This window comes from Macaca fascicularis, chromosome 7, assembly GCF_037993035.2.
Source record: "Macaca fascicularis isolate 582-1 chromosome 7, T2T-MFA8v1.1".
Lineage (NCBI taxonomy): Eukaryota > Metazoa > Chordata > Mammalia > Primates > Cercopithecidae > Macaca > Macaca fascicularis.
Genome location: NC_088381.1, coordinates 100,325,555 through 100,343,403, shown reverse-complemented (window position 1 = coordinate 100,343,403; position 17,849 = coordinate 100,325,555). Strand labels below are relative to the sequence as shown.

Genomic DNA, 17,849 nt, shown 5'->3' with positions numbered 1-17,849 from the left:
TTATAAGTGCCAGTGGAGGAATCCACAAAGTGCTATGTTGTGAACACTCTAGAAGGACCAATGCATCCCCATGGAGAAGGTAAGTATCCTTTAGGTAAGTGCTTACTACACCATCTAGCACATGGTAAGTTCTCAATCAATGTTTCCTATTGTGTTGATATTATTAAGAGTTACCACTCCTATCACCTGTGTGACATCACCTCTCTCGACCTCAATCCTCTCATCTATAAGATGAATACAATCATAATACCTGTAAATTGAGGATAACAGCACTTGCTCTGCCTACCTCTTAGAACTATGTGATGACAAAAAAAATTATGAAGGTCATTTCTAACATATGTTATTCATCTTTGAATGCACAGAGTCTTACACATAGTAAGAAATCAATAAATAGTTAAGGAAGAAAGGCAGGGAAGAAATAATAATTATTATTAAAATAGAAATCAGTTAAAAACTGGTTTTGTTTTATGTAATTATGCCCAGATTTATATCCTTAAGTATTCACTTAACCTCTTTTTAAAAAATTTAATTTTAATTTTAATTTTTAGTTCTGGGGTACATGTGCAGGATGTGCAGGTTTGTTACATAGAAGTATTCACTTAACCTCTTCTTAAATTCAGTTTTTCCATATATAAAATGTAACTAGTTTTTTTTTTTTTTTTGAGACAGAGTCTTGCTCTGTTGCCCAGATTGGAGTGCGATGGCGTGATCTCGGCTCACTGCAAACTCTGCCTCTCGGGTTGAAGCAATTTTCCCACCTCAGCTTCCCGAGTAGGTGGGACTACAGGTATGCGCCACCATGCCTGGCTAATTTTTGTATTTTTAGTAGAGACAGGGTTTCACCATGTTGGCCAGACTGCTCTCAAACTCCTGAGCTCAAGTGACCCTCCCGTCTTGGCCTCCCAGAGTGCTGGGATTACAGGCATGAGCCACTGTGCCAGGTTAAAATGTAACTACTTTTAATATCCCTTACCTTTCTTCCTTAATGAAACAAATTTAAAGTGCTTGTCACAATGTCTAGAATATAGAAAATTGCAGAAAACATCTTTTAAACAGTTTTGAGCTTTGCCTTAAAGTGTTCTTTGTTGTTGGGTTATTGACTGGTTTTATTTTAGTAAGGTATTGGCCAATTTTTTTTTTTACTAGATATAGTCTGCTCCATAATTAAATAAAGAATAACATTCATATATTGTTTTTTCAAGAAGAGAAGAAGATGGAACTTGCCACTCTCCAGAGTTCCAAACTTACTCTTTTATGTGGCTCTGAAATTTAACTAACTTTCAGAAAGACAAAAATGAATCCTCCTTCACTGGAAGGACAGCTACTATTCTAATTTACCAGTGCTTTTTTAATTTGGTTTTTTTTCTTGTTTTTTTTTTTTTTTTTTTTTTTGCCATTTCCCTCATCATTCTATAAATCTTTCATAGTTGAATTTATTCTAAGAAAGGTGATAATTTTATCCTAATTATCTTCCTGTTTTACAATTCCAGTGTGCTGGCAGAAATAAATAAAACTAAGCAGTATTTTAAATGTCCTCATAGAGTCACACTAGACACACAGAAATAAAAGATCAGAAATCCAGTTTCAGGAAGTATGGTTACAGAGGCAGAACTTTAATTCATAGAAACATATCCACAAAGTGGATAACTGAAAATCTACTGTTCCTTTACCCCCATACATTTTCTTCAATCTCTACAACAGGACTAAAGACTGACTTCAAACATAAGAATGCACTAAACTGCTTCCAATCAAATCCATTCATAATTGCTGAGTTCGTGTTGTGAGAATAGATGCAACTTATTGTAAATTCACAACACAATTGTAAAAACAGTGGCCAGCAACAATTACCCTCCATGGCTCTTCATCATTTCTTGAGCTACTACTTCATGAATGATACAAGTTCAATGAAGTGTATGATGGATGTATTCCACAGAACAATAATAACAGTAACAATAAACCCTAGAGCACTGCTATATCTCCAGCTCCTACAACAGAGTTGATTATCAATAAATGTTTATTGATTTAATAAATATATGATTTGAATCAATGATTTTTAATCTCCTTCTAGTAGTAGAAAGCAGGCAGATCTGATTACTGACCAGCATTGGATGCTGGACAGAGCATTGGGTGTTGGACAACAAATGGGGAGGGGGGAAGAAAAGAATGTATAGACTTGAAGATGCCAGGTAGGTATCTAAAGAAAGATCTCTCTAGAGGTTAGACAAATCTTCCTCATCTCTGATCTCCATTAGCACATTCTGTCATGGATATCAGATTTAGGGCAAAGTTGGTCAGTTGAGATTCTTTGTAGTCTCCCGTAACCACAAGAGTCCCAGTTGAGAACCCTCTTGGGATCTACTTGGGAGGGACGGCATCTGGGAACTAACACACAACTCACATATTCATCCTATGGTTACTCTACTGAAGTCTAAAGTGCCACAGTAAAATGAAGAGCTAACTGAAAACAATGACTGTGACTTAAAGTTAGAGGTAAGCCTAGTCGATTTTGATTCCTATGGAGTTCTAGGCCCTGTGGGGAGTTTGCCACAGCAAGAACCTTTATTTTGAATAAACAAAAATCAACAAGCATAAATGGTTTGTGAGAATAGGTACAGATTTGTTTGGTGGTGTTGATAATGTTGGAGGCACTGTAACATTAATAAGTCAATAAATTAATGAATTATCCAACACTCATTATAAGGCCTTTTAATCTCATATATTAATATAAGTGCCTTATAAACTTTTAGAATATATGTTTTACACAAACTAATAGTAGAACACTAAAGTGGGTATTAATAGCCAAAAGACTAAACACACATGCCCGCACACAAACACAAACCCACCACTCCCCACATACAATGCATCCATATATGGTATCTATATGTATATGTATATGTATATGTACAGCCCCTGCTTAGCAAGCAAAAACACTTTTTTTCTATAAATATATGTCCATTTTATTTAAGAATGAGAGAGTTAACTTGGATTCAAATGTACAGGGTTCATTCTTAAGTTATTCATCAAGAATAACAATAAAATCTTCCAGGTACTGAATATAAGAAAAATCAAACATATTTTGTATAATATTCTAAATGTCCATTTGATTCACTGTATCTGGAATGATTCTTCTAAAACATGAATCATGGGAGTTCGCCAAACAAACATTTCTTTTGTCCTCAAAATAAAGTCCAAATCTCTTAATATGGATTTAAAAAGCTCTTTACCTTCATGATCTGACCTCAGCTTACCTATTAGCCCAAATCCCACCTCCTGGTTCCTTGGGCTTTTTGCTCCAGTCCTACTAGTAGCTCTCTGGGCCTGCCATTCTCTTTTTATCTCTGGGTATTTGATCATGCCATGTCCTCTGCCTAGAACATGTTCTGCCTCTGTTCACCAGTCTATTCCTGTCTCTCCTTTAGGTCTCCAGTAGAGTCATTTCTTCTGGAAAGCCTCCTCTGTCTGGATTAGGTGCTTCTTTCTCTGTCCTCCAATGGCATCTTATAGACTTATCAGTTTGGCTTTAATGTCTATTCACTTGGCTCCATTTTCCTCTAGACTCAAAGTTACTTGAAGACAGAAACCATGTTTTTATCATTATTATATTCTTAGCACTGAGTGTCTGACACATAATAAGTACTCAATATATATTTATTAAACAATTGAAGAGGAAAAGGAAGCCAGGTTAGCATCAATAACAACGAATGGCATGTGTGCAAATTACCAGGTATGAGCTAACTCTGGTCTAAAGCCCCATTCATATTGGAAGTGCCCTAGCTTCTAGTCACTATGCCTAGATTCAAAGCCCATCAGGGCCTGCTTATTTACCTACAAAGAATTCCTATCCTATATCTCTACACTGAAAACATTCTCAAATGGTCACACCTGGCAATGCATTGCTTAACTTCAAGGAAAACACTCACCTCCTTTGTCTCTTCAGAGAAAGCTTGCAGAATGTCCGTCTGCCTAGTGTAGTTGCCATTGGCGTCCTGCAGACCTTGCAGAATGCGCTCCCGCAGAACCAGCACTGAGACTCGAAGCTGGTGCCAGAGGAGCTGCACTGCGTGGATGTCCACTATCACGTTGACAGAGTAAGACAGCAGCTTTAAGGAGAACTCTGTTTCAAGGAGGGCATGGATTTGCTCAACATGATCAGAAATATCTTCACAAATGTCCTGCAGTAAAGAAAAGCAAAATATGTGAGGACTACTTTGCCTTATCCTGGAGGGAGGTGAGGGTGGTAGAAAAGTTCACTCTTACCTAACACCAATTACCAGGGCCAACCGTAGCACCCTGGATATCTGGGGCCTTTGTTTTAGTTCAGATACACAGTTGGAAGCCATATTCCTGTGCACTGGGCCTTTGACCATTTAGGTAAATTAATCTTTTTCTAAACCACACAAATCCTACTATTCCAGCAGATGCCCAAATTGAAAGTTCAGCCAAGGTGAGAGGTGCATCTCTCCAATTCACTGTCTGTTCTCTTTTTTATTTTTTGTTGGGTATTCTGGAAGGGAACCAATGGCTGTTTTATTTGCTAGTACTAAGCTACACTGGGCACACAATATTTCAGGTTAGAAGCATCATCTAGACACCTTTGAAGAAAGATAACCTAGAATGTGTGCTTCAAAGGCACTCTCAGACATTCTCAATGAACTATGGGGTATTTGATGTAAGGGGCAATTGTCACTATCCCACAAGTATACAACTTAATATTTAAATTCAGTGGGTTTTTTTCTGTTTTTGTTTTGTTTTTGTTTTTGTTTTTAGACAGAGTTTCACTCTTGTCACACAGGCTGGAGTGCAATGGCGCGATCTCAGCTCACTGCAACCTCCACCTCCCGGGTTCAAGTGATTCTTCTGCCTCAGTCTCCTGAGTAGTTAAGTTTACAGGCAGCTGCCACCATGTCCAGCTAATTTTTGTATTTTTAGTACAGACGGGGTTTCACCACATTGGCCAGGCTGGTCTTGAACTCTTGACCTCAGGTGATCCACCCACCTCAGCCTCCCAAAGTGCCGGGATTACAGGCGTAAGCCACTGCACGCAGCCTAAATGTACAGTGGATATCGAAATTTTCAACCCACACTTTACAAGCAGAATCACTCTTATGAAACAAAGCCAGAAAAATTCCAAAGACAAAATACAATTTTGTCTTGTTTCATGCAGACATTTTAAACAAAAACATTACTAACTCAGTCTCAATCTCCTTGACACATACTATTAGGTAGGAAGGTTTGGTATCTGACATGTCACTTGTTCTTACAAGTTCCCAAATTTCCACTGTGCTGTCAGAGGCCAGCAGCGTGAAATGAGTGGCATGAATGGTAGTATTTACTTGGGCAATGTAAGAGACCATTAAGGATCAAAATGATGGTGTCAGCTGAAAGGGCTCAGTTACTCATTTTTAGTTGTACATTAGTGATTTTTTAAAATTGAGCTTTTATTTATGATTTTTGTTAGGGCCAAAATTTGAAGATAGCATTAGAGTTCTGAGCCCCACCATCAGTGTCAAAACAGTCATTCTATGCTGGAAACACAACCTTCTGATTTCATGTAATTCAGTTACTTTTTTAAAAAGAAAAATGAAAATATATAATCTGTATTTAAAAATGTACAAGGGAAAAAATCTATTGAAGAATGACAAGCTGTGCTAAATTATGAATATTAATTGTTGTACAATTCCAATGAGTGCTCCAATATTAGTTCTTGAAACCCAAGAACTAATTGGTGACAGTGGTACAAACTGGTGATTATAACTTGAAACAGAATAAAAGTTTAAACTAGATGAACTTTGAAGCACTAATTGGGTAAGGTTCTCCCAAATGGCACCCACAAGGTAATGCAGTCCAAAAGAAATTTAGGGCAAAAAATCTATTACCCCATTAGCCAGTACATGGGAACCAATCACAGCCAGATTGGCTCGTCTCTGCTGGCCTCATCACAGAAGAGCGGGGCTCTCATTGCTATCATCAGATATTCCACATTGCCTGGGATTTCTGGTTGGAGCGTCTATTTCATGTATTCTCCCACACCTCTTGACCACTACCCCAAAACAAATGCCTGTATCTTTTGTCCTCTTAGCATGTTCATTTCTGTGTTGTTCTGTGCCACTTTGAGAAACTCCCTCCCTCCCACTGCTGAGTTCTTCCAAATTCTCTATACTTTGCCCCATTCTGTTGTAAAAAACACTCCTTAACTTCTTCACAGAATCCATCTACTTCCTGGTCTCACCCAAACCTGATTCTGCACAAGAGTCCCACTTCCCCTGTTGCCCTCCCAGGGAAGGCTGCTCATTCTCCCAGTCCTCACCTGAGAGACGATAGTACGGATGATGGGGGAAGGCTGGCCTCAATGCCTCTTTGCTACTTTGGTACTTTCTGATCATTACTCTTTCACCCACATTCTAACACCCTTTTTTCCCCAGTAGGTGCCTGGTCTGACAAACCTTACTGTCTTCCTCCCTCGTTGCTGTTACCTACATTCTTCCCTTTTACTCCTCTACACTACATTGAAGAATGCAACTGGTTCACATTTTACTGTCTCTATATCAAGCATGGCGTTATCTTTGGTAATGCCAATATTCACACTGATGAACCAACCAACCAACACTGTAGTCTCAAATTTCCTTTACTCCACAGCTCCCAGGACCTTCATACCCATTCCACTGGGACAAGCCTCTACCCTAGCTCTACTGTGGACTTCACCATCACATCACCTGTGTAACAATATCAGAAAGTCCTCTATGCCACCAACCTCTATTTGTTCAACTTTTTCACTCCTGTCTCCCACTACAGGTGCGCTTCAACCTCATCCAGGCCACCAGCTCCTCCAGTGACCCTTTCCTCAAATACGACCCTCCTCCTAGCATCTATGGGGTATGCCTATGCTATGGGCAGTATCTATGGTGATCACTGTTCAACTACTATCTTGGCAGTAGTCTCCACTTCCTCATACTCTTTTTTTTTTGAGACGGAGTCTCGCTCTGTCGCCCAGCCCAGGCTGGAGTGCAGTGGCGCGATCTCGGCTCACTGCAAGCTCCGCCTCCTGGGTTCACGCCATTCTCCTGCCTCAGCCTCCCGAGTAGCTGGGACTACAGGCGCCCACAACCACGCCCGGCTAATTTTTTGTATTTTTAGTAGAGACGGGGTTTCACCGTGGTCTCGATCTCCTGACCTTGTGATCCGCCCGCCTCGGCCTCCCAAAGTGCTGGGATTACAGGCGTGAGCCACCGCACCCGGCCTCACTTCCTCATACTCTTGATTCATAAGTCAGATTTGTTAGCCTCTGTCTCTGGCATCTCACTTTGATGCTAAAGATGCAGAATATCTTTCATACCTAGGAGAGAAAAAGGCTTGGGTAACCTTTATGCTAGCAGCTCAGAATAGCCATATACACATTTCTCATCTACTCCACACCATCCTGCAATACAAAATGTTACATAGAGTCTTCGCACCACGAAAGCATCATGTCAAAGCACATGCCATCTTTTCCTCTTATACATGATTTGGCTCCTTCGTAATAGATGTAGGAATGTAGTCAGAACCAGGTCATGGGTCAAGATTGCCAGGAAACTATCCAGGGAAAACAATATATAAAGGGCTCTAGGGTATCATTGGTGCCAGTTAACTTAGATTTTCACATCTTACTCCCTACATAACTGGGCAAGGTAAATTGGCCCCATTCCCACCGAAGCAGATGGACCCCTAAGGGGAAAAAAACACCTTTCCCGCAAGTGCTGACCTACCAAAGAAGATATCATGATGGCAAATAAGCACATACAAAATCTTCAACTACATAAGCCAAGATGGAAATGTAAATTAAAACCACAATAAGATACCAGTTTACACCCATTTGAATGCCTAGAATAAAAAAATTACTGACAGCACCAACTGCTAAGGAATTCTAGAACAACCGGAACTCTCCTGTGCTGCTTACGGGAATTCAGAACAGTACAATCACTCTGGAAAACAGGTTAGCAGTTTCTTATAAAATTAAGCATACAATTACCATATGACCCAGCAATTCCACTCCTGGGTGTTTATCCAAGAGAAATGAAAACTTATACGCACACAAAAATGAAAAGAAGTTCCGCCCACCATCGCTAAAACCTTCAATGGGTAAACTGATCATAGGTAAGTGGTCCTTCAATGGGTAAATAGATAAACGATGGTACGCCTATACAATATGCAGCAGTTTTTTAAAAAGCGAACCACTATACATGTAACAATTTGGATAAATCTCAAAGGCATTACACTAAGTGTAAGAAGCCAGTCTCAAAATGTTACACACTGTATAATTCTATTTATATAAATAACATTCTCATAAGACAAAACTATAATGATAGACAATAGATGAGTGACTACTAGAGACTGGGGATGGGGAGGGCATGATTCTAAACTGATAGCACAAGGGAGTGTTGCAGACTGATGGAACTGTTTGGTATAGATTGTGGAGGTGTTATGCAAATCTACACATGGGTTAAGCTGTATACCAAAAAAGAAAGTCAATTCTGCTGTATGATAATTTTTAAACTAATACAGGAAAAGCAGTTTATAGTCTCAGTAAAATACACATAAAATTCATTTTGGATCACACACTGCCTTCATATTCTTGGAAATTACAAAAAGCACAACTCTTTAAAGTCATGGTGGCACTGTGATCATCAGCACTAATTTTATATAGTAACTCTGTGTAGCTTCCATATTATTTTCTAGCAAGTATAAAGGAAAATGAAGCTAATCTGGAGCCCATCTCAAAGTGAATTAATGCAAATGACAATGTTAACAATATCTTCAAAGTTGCATAGATTTTTTTCCCACAGATATTACCGTGCTAATGTGGGAAACTGACCCTCTACATTGCTTTGTTTAATTCACATACAGCACAATAGCCCTGTGGCGTTCAGTACTCACAGAACAAAATGCATTGAATACATTATGTTGCCAATTGCTCATTTCACTCAACCTTCCAGATACCTTGCTGTCTCAAAATCGCAGCTGCTGTCTCCTGTCAATGAGAAAGGAATCTTCTGTGGTTACTGAAGCAGCTGATACAAACACTAAGGTGACCTGAGAGTGTTTACAAATAAACTCTAGTTGGCTGAGTCAGTTGGTTTTTCTGTTTTCTTTGTTTTTTAAAATTGGGTTGTATGCTTATGTGAGAGGGGTACGTTTTCCTTTTGTAAAACATATTATTGTATACTTTTTCATTGTATCTTATTTCTTCTAAACAAATGCAGGGATGTTAAAGTAACTCTTATATATTTAACCAGTATGTCCAGTTTTCACCAGCTAGGGACAGAAATGAGGCACCCTTCTTGTGATTGCTCTGATTGCTTACTGTAATAACTCTTGAGTGTGACTTCTCAGCTCCTGCTAATTGTCCGTAGGAGGCGATCTCTTTGCTGCCTCATCATGAGGCCATCATACCCCTTCTCCACCATTCTCAAAACATCTTAAAGGTTTCCCTGTAAAATTACAAATGTACATGGATCAACATTCTGCCAAGGCGCCTCAAATTGCCAATCTCCAGGGCTCCATGTGCATCTGGAAGGAAGTCTGCCCTCCTAGCAACATCCTCATCCAGGTACTGAAGCAACACTTGGCACCTCAGTTTCAAAAACTCACACAAATGGAATCCTAAAAAAAAAAAAAAAGAAAAAAGAAAAGAAAAGAAAAAGAAAAAAAAAGAAAAAAAAAAAGGAAAGAAATGCAAATTCCCCTAATGGCTGGGTGAAGAGGCTCATGCTTGTAATCCCAGCACTTTGGGAGACTGAGGTAGGAGAATTGCTTGGGCTCAGGAGTTCTAGACCAGCCTGGGCAACACAGGAGACCCCATCACTACAAAAAATTTAAATAATTAGTCAAGTGTGGTGGCACACACCTATAATCCCCGCTATTCAGAAAGCTGAAGTGGGAAAATGCCTTGAGCCCACGAGGTGTAGGTTGCAGTGAACCATGATCACACCACTTCACTCCAGCCTGGCCAAAGCAAGAAAATAACCTGTCTTAAAGCAAGAACCTGCCTCCAAAAAAAAAAAAGTTTCTTTACCCATATGCTCACCATATGTGTATGTGTTTATTACAAAAAGCTAAAAAGAGATTCTGACCTAAAACATGTACTTTATATTTTAAAATACAGATTAAGGAAATATCACAGTTAGTTGCAATAAAACTCACAAGTAAACCTTAGAAATTGAAATTGCAACTTTATACAAAAACGTACCTATTGCAGAGTACGAAGTAATCTTCAGTTGACTATCAAAACTGTCCTTTCTCCAAAAACAGAGTGACAGATTTCCCTATGGCAAAATATTTTTATTTCCCCAAAAGTAAACTATCCCTCTCAGTAAAGGAGAAGTACAGGGGAACTTTCTCAACTTGATAAAGAATATCTACAAAAAACCTATAGCTAACAGCAAACTTAACAGTGAGAAACTAGAAGCTTTCCTGCAAAGATTGACAGCAAGGCAAGGATGTCTCCTCTCGGTACTCCTTTACAACATCATACTAGAAGTCCTAACTATTGCAATAAGATAAAAAGAGGAAAGAAAAGGCATATATTTGGAAGGAAGAAATGAAACTGTCTTGTTCAAAGATGACATGATCATCTATGTAGAAAATCTGACAGAATGGAAAAAAAAAAAAAAGTAGACTCCTGGAACTAATAAGCAATCACAGCAAGGTTGCAGAATATGAGGTGAATATACAAAAGTCAATTGTTTTCCTATATACCAGCAATGAACAACTGGAATTTGAAATAAAAAACACAGTATCATTTATACTAGCATTCCCCAAATGAAATCTTAGGTATAAATCTAAAAACATGTATGAGATCTACATGAAAACTACAAACTCTAATGAAAGAAATCAAAGAAGTAAATAAATGCAGTGGTATTCTATGTTCCTGGATAGGAAGATTCAATATTGTCAAGATGTTAGTTCTTCCCAACTTGACGTATAGCAAGTTATTTTATAGATAACAAACTGATTCTAAAGTTGATGTGAAGAGGCCGGGTGTGATGGCTTACACCTGTAATCCTAGTACTCTGGGAGGCCAAGGCAGGATCATCTGAGGTCAGGAGTTTGAGACTAGCCTGGCCAACATGGTGAAGCCCCATCTCTACTAAAAATACAAAAATTAGCTGGGAGCATTGGTGCATGCCTGTAATCCCAGCTACTTGGGAAGCTGAGGCAGGAGAATCGCTTGAACCCAAGAGGCAGAGGTTGCAGTGAGCTGAGATGGTGCCATTGCACTCCAGCCTGGGGGACAGAGCAAGACTCTGTCCAAATAGTAATAGTAATAATAATAATAATAATAATAATAATACAGTTTATGTGAAGAGGAAAAAGACCCAGAATATCCAAAACAATATTTAAAAAGAACAAAACAGGGGGACTGACATTACCCAACTTCAAGATTTACTACAAAGCTACAGTAATCAAGACAATGTTATATTGGCAAAAGAATAGACAAACAGATCAATGAACAGAATAGACAGCCTAGAGGTAGACCCACATAAGTAATAGTTAACTGATCTTCGACAAAGGAGCAAAGGCAACACAATAGAGAAAAGACAGTCTTTTCAACAAATGGTGCTGGAATTGGACATCTACAAGCAAATAATAATAATAATGATAATCCTAGACATAGACCTTACACCCTTAACAAAAACTAACTCAAAATATATCACAGACCTAAGGATAAAATGCAAAACTATAAAATCCTATAAGATATCATAGAAGAAAATCTAGATCACCTTGAGTTTGGCAATGACTTTTTGTTAATAGATACAATGCCAAAGGCACAACCTATGAAAGAATTAATAAGCTGACTTCATTAAAATTAAACATTTATGCTCTGTGAAAGACATCATTAAAAGAATGAAAAGACAAGCCACAGACTGGAAGAAAATATTTGCAAAAGACTTATGAAGGATTATTATTCAAAATATATAAAGAAGTCTTAAAGTTCAACAAAAACAAACAACTCAATTAAAAAACAGTCCAAAGACCTTAACAGATGCCTCACCAAAGAAAATAAACAGATGACAAATAAGAATATGAAAAAATGGTTCCATATCATAAGTCACCAGGGAAATGCAAATTAAAACAACGAGATACCATTAAAACAACGAGATATCATTATATAATCGTTAGAATGGCCAAAATTCAGAATACTGACAACACTAAATGCTGGTGAGGATGTGGAGTAACAGGAACTCTCATTCACTGCAGTGGGAATGCAGTTTGATGGTTTCTTACATATTCTCACCATAAAATCCAGCAATCACACTCCTTGGTTTTTACCCAAGGGAGTTGAAAACTCATATCCAAACAAAAACCTGCACACAGATGTTTATAGCAGCTTTATTCATAATTGCCAAAACTTGGAAGCAACCAAGGAGTTTGGTAGGTGAATGAATAAACTTTGGTATATCTAGACAATGGTATATCTAGACAATAGAATATTAGTGCTAAAAAGAAGTAAGCTATCAAGCTATGAAAAGACATGAGAAACCTTAAATGTATATTACTAAGTGAGAGAAGTCAATGTGAAAAGGCTACAAACTGTATTATTCCATTTATATGACATTCTGGAAAAGGCAAAGCAGTGGCTACCAGACCGTTTGGGGGCAAGGAGGGAAGACTAAGAAGAGAAGAGGATGTTTATGGCAGTGAAACTATTCTACATACTATAAAGGTGGATACACATAATTTAATATTCTTCAAAATCTGTAGAATGTACAAGACAGAGTGAACCCAATGTACACTATGGAATTGGGGTGATAATGATGTGCCAATGTAGGTTCATCAATTGTAACAAATGTAGCACCCTGGTGGGGAGTGCTGATAATGTGGAAAGCTATGCATGTGTGGGGACAGGGGATATAAGGGCTACCTCTGCCTGCCTCTTAATTTTGCTGTGAATCTAAACTGGTTACAAAAATACTATGTAAAAAAACACAAACTAGACTACCTCTTCTTTACTCTTCCTCTAGCAAATACACTTTTCTAATAGGCCTAGTTTCTTCTTTTGTCATATGAAGAATAATTATAATGGGCTGAACATGGTGGCTCACACCTTCAATCCCATCACTTTGGGAGGCCAAGGTGGAAGGATCCCTGAGTCCAGGAGTTTGAGACCAGCCTGGGCAACATGGCAAAACCCCATCTCTACAAAAGATACAAAATTTATCTGAGTCTGGGTGGGGCGCTGTGGCTTACACCTGTAATCCCAGCACTTTGGGAGGCTGAGGTGGGCAGATCACTTGAGGTCATGAGTTTGAGACCAGCCTGGGCAATGTGGTGAAATGACGTCTCTACTAAAAATACAAAAATTAGTGGGGCATGGTGGCAGGCGCCTATAATCCCAGCTACTCTGAGGCTTAGGCAGGAGGATCACTTGACCCCGGGAAGCAGAGGTTACAGTGAGCCGAGATTTCGCCACTGCACTCCAGCCTGGGCAACAGAGCAAGACTGTCTCAAAAAAATAAAAATAAAAAAATTATCCAGACCTGATGGCAGGCACCTGTAGTCCCAGCTACTTGGGAGGCTGAGGTGGGAAGATCGCTTGAGCCCGGGAGGTCAAGGCTACAGTGAGTCATGATCACACCACTGTACTCTAGCTTGGGCAACAGAGTGAGACCCTGTCTCACAATTTAAAAAATAATAATAATAAAAAAGAATGGCTATAATGGAGAGCAGTGGGAATGATGCTGAGACTTTTTATGATCATCACAGAACTTCTCTCCAAAGTTTGAAGAACTTTATAAACAGTAGTTATCCTTTTTAGTGCTAAAAATGTGAGTGTGATGACTAAAAGGAGCTAATTTATGTGGAAATGATTTGCTATTATTGGCTGTTACTCATCCATCTCCCTAACTAGACTGTATCTTTCTAGAAGCAGGAAATGTGTCTTATTTGTCTTAGTTATCTATAATGCCACACTGTTAGGACACTGCCATACAAATGCAAAGGATGTTTGTGAAACTGAATTCAATTGGATAAAATACTATATTTTACAAATTAGAGGTAAACCCCTAAAAAGCAAACAGTAGCTTAACTTTCTTTCTGAAGTATATTTACACTAATTGGCACTCACTCAGCAAGTCACATCAGTAGTCACTGACACTGGGTCACCTCATGCTTTGATTAGGAGAGGGTCTGAAAAAGCGAGCAGAGAGATGATAGAGGAGGATGAAGATGCAGAATATAGTCTTGGAAGGGTTCACACTTCTGCCTTCACGTCTCTGAAAGTCTCCTCTGCCTTCAACTGAGAAAGGACCAATTAGAAGTTCTGTCAGGATATACCTGGCCATATACAAATGTAGATTGCTTTTCTTTCCATGATTTGAAAATTTTTTGCATAAAATTGTTATTAAAAAGCTTCAGAGGATTCATTTATTGAGCTATCACTTTAAATACCTAATTCCAGGCTCTGACTTATTTGACCGGGAATAAACCCTAAACAAAAAGTTTGGAGGAAAACTGACCATTGCTATTGTACACTGGAGAAATTGTTTTTCTAAGCAAGCTACTGCTTAGTCACTCTTGTATTTAGTATTCTACAATGACACAATACAGGTTCAAAATCTGAGTTCATTCACTAAAAAAATCATGGCTATGGTCTTGACTCTCAATAGCTCTTCTGGAAATTGTTCACAATATCTCTACCTTCCCCAAGATATCTTCATAGAGTGATTTTTTTAGCAGTGTTTCAGGTAGAAATTAATAGAGAAGCCAGTGGTGTTTCTTACCTTGCAGTGTGCTTGTTAACCATGCATATTCCTGGGCTACTCCTTTTGAAGATAGCTAGGGCCAAAGAATCTGCATTTTCTTAAGCATGTGGTGGCCATCATGCTGGTGTTCTATGCACCACACATTGAAAAACACGGAGCCAGAAATGGGTCATCTGTCTAGGCTGACTGACGCTGAAGTGGGAACTACGTGCAAGCCTGCTGCTACGCACTGCAAAAACAAAACCTCCCAGCACTTGAAAGGTAGCCCTCCACTGATAATACACAGATATATCTACAGTACAATTTATATTCTTTGTGCACCAGAAAATAACATTTCATAACTTTATTTACCCAGTACTGATAGTGCTGTAATAATCTCTAGGGCAGCATCAGGTTTGTGGATTTTTCTAACATGCCTTCTCTTTTGCTTTTTTTACAATTTATTATAAAATGAAACAGATGACTGTCTCACACAAATAAATATATTTAATAAATGTATGTAATATATATGTATATATGTAAATATGTATTTACATGTATACTATATATTTTTATATATGGCTCAGTAAGTTATTATAAGGAAAACACTCTTGTAACAACCACCCAGGTCAAAATTTAGAACTTTACCAGCCACCCTCACCCCAGAACTGCTTCCATCTGTCCCCTTTCCATCACAGAGGCTTCATCCCTCCAAAAGTGACCACTATCCTGATTTGCATAGCAATCATTCCCTCACAAGAGTACCTGGATATAAAAATTTACTTTTGCCCAGTTTTTATCTTGATATGTCTTTTAAGTCTCTTCTCCATTTTTTTTTTTTTTTTTTTTTGAAACAGGCTCTTGCTGTTTGGCCTAGGCTAGTCTCAAATGATGCGCCCACCTTAGCCTTCCAAGCAGTTGGACCATAGGCACGTTTTACCACACCCAGCTTAAGTCTCTTTTAATCTCTTTTTCTATCTGTATTTCTTTTTTGTACAATTTATCTGCTGAAGAACTTGGGGCATTAGACCTGCAGAGTTTTCCACAATCTGGATTTGCTGATTGAAGCCACATGAAGCAGTCCAGCCTGCTGGTTCTTCTGTTTTCTTTACTTTCTACAAACTGGTATCTGGATCCTGAGGCCTGATTCATCTCAGCTTCAATTTATTTGACAAAACAGTAAGTACCACAGTGTGTGTGTGTGTGTGTGTGTGTGTGTGTGTGTGTGTATATATTTGTTTGTTTGTTTTTAAATCAGGAGGAGTATTTAACTTCATGGCTAGGCATGGTGGCTCACACCTGTAATCCTAGCACTTTGGGAGGCTGAGGCCGGCGGATCGCCTGGCTCAGGAGTTTGAGACCAGTCTGGGTAACAAAGTGAGATGCCATCTCTACAAAAAATACAAAAATTTTTTGTATTAAAAAAATACAGACATAGAGGTGTGTGCCTGGGGTCTCAGCTATTCAGGAAGCTGAGGTGGGAGGATGGCTTGACCCTGGGAGGCGGAGGTTGCAGTGAGCTGAGATCACTGCAACTCTAGAGTAACTCCACTTAACTCTAGTCTGGACGACAGAACCAGACCCTGTCTCAAAACAAAAAAAAAGAGAGAGAGAGAGAGAGAGGTATTCAACTTCGACTTTTGCTCTTTTTTCGATAGTTGGTGATATCAACTATTTTGGTAATTGATGGACAGTGGTGCCTAGATCTGTTAATGTACTGGGGGTTGTAGCATGATGATATTCTTTCTTTTAAAATTGTACTTTAAGTTCTAGGGTACATGTGCACAATGTGCAGGCTTGTTATATATGCATACATGTGCCATGTTGGTGTGCTGCACCCATTAACTCGTCATTTACATTAGATATATCTCCTGATGCTATCCCTCACCCCTCACCCCATCCCATGACAGGCCCCAGTGTGTGATGTTCCCCACCCTGTGTCCAAGTGTTCTCATTGTTCAATTCCCACCTGTGAGTGAGAATATGTGGTGTTTGGTTTTCTGTCCTTGTGATAGTTTGCTCAGAATGATGGTTTCCAGCTTCATTCATGTTCCTACAAAGGACATGAACTCATCCTTTTTCATGGCTGCATAGTATTCCATGGTGTATATGTGCCACATTTTCTTAATCTAGTCTATCACTGATGGACATTTGGGTTGGTTCCAAGTCTTTGCTGTTGGGAATAGTGCCACAATAAACATACGTGTGCATGTGTCTTTATAGCAGCATGATTTATAATCCTTTGGGTATATACCCAGTAATGGGATGGCTGGGTCAAATGGTATTTCCAGTTCTAGATCCTTGAGAAATTGCCACACTGTCTTCCACAATGGTTGAACTAGTTTACACTCCCATCAACAGTGTAAAAGTGTTCCTGTTTCTCCACATCCTCCCTAGCAACTGTTGTTTCCTGACTTTTTAATGATCACCATTCTAACTGGTGTGAGACGGTATCTCATTGTGGTTTTGACTTGCATTTCTCTGATGGCCAGTGATGATGAGCATTTTTTTCATGTGTCTGTTGGCTGCATAAATGACTTCCTTTGAGAAGTGTCTGTTCATATCCTTTGCCCACTGTTTGATGGGGTTTTTTGATTTTTTTCTTGTAAATTTGTTTAAGCTCTTTGTAGATTCTGGATATTAGCCCTTTGTCAGATGGGTAGATTGTAAAAATTTTCTCCCATTCTGTAGGTTGTCTGTTCACTCTGATGGTAGTTTCTTGTGCTGTGCAGAAGCTCCTTAATTTAATTATATCCCATTTGTCAGTTTTGGCTTTTGCTGCCATTGGTTTTGGTGTTTTAGTCATGAAGTCCTTGCCCATGCCTATGTCCTGAATGGTATTGCCTTGGTTTTCTTCTAGAGTTTTTATGGTTCTAGATCTAACATTTAAGTCTTTAATCCATCTTGAATTAATTTTTGTATAAGGTGTAAGGAAGGGATCCAGTTTCAGCTTTCTACTTATGGCTTGCCAGTTTTCCCAGCACCATTTATTAAATAGGGAATCCTTTCCCCATTGCTTGTTTTTGTCAGGTTTGTCAAAGATCAGATGGTTGTAGATGTGTAGTATTATTTCTGAGGGTTCTTTTCTCTTCCATTGGTCTATATCTCTGTTTTGGTACCAGCACCATGCTG

At 38.9% G+C, this 17,849-nt stretch overlaps 1 protein-coding gene across 6 annotated transcripts in view; it reads right to left on the bottom strand.

The window, feature by feature from the left end:
• AKAP6 (A-kinase anchoring protein 6) overlaps window positions 1-17,849 on the bottom strand; it is a 527,913-nt gene that overhangs the window by 305,894 nt on the left and 204,170 nt on the right. For all 6 annotated transcript variants that reach the window (XM_015453690.4, XM_073997217.1, XM_005561045.5 and 3 more), the window contains one exon: window positions 3,921-4,172. In XM_015453690.4, the coding sequence (XP_015309176.3) occupies window positions 3,921-4,172 (252 nt within the window). The remainder of the gene's footprint in view (window positions 1-3,920; window positions 4,173-17,849) is intronic.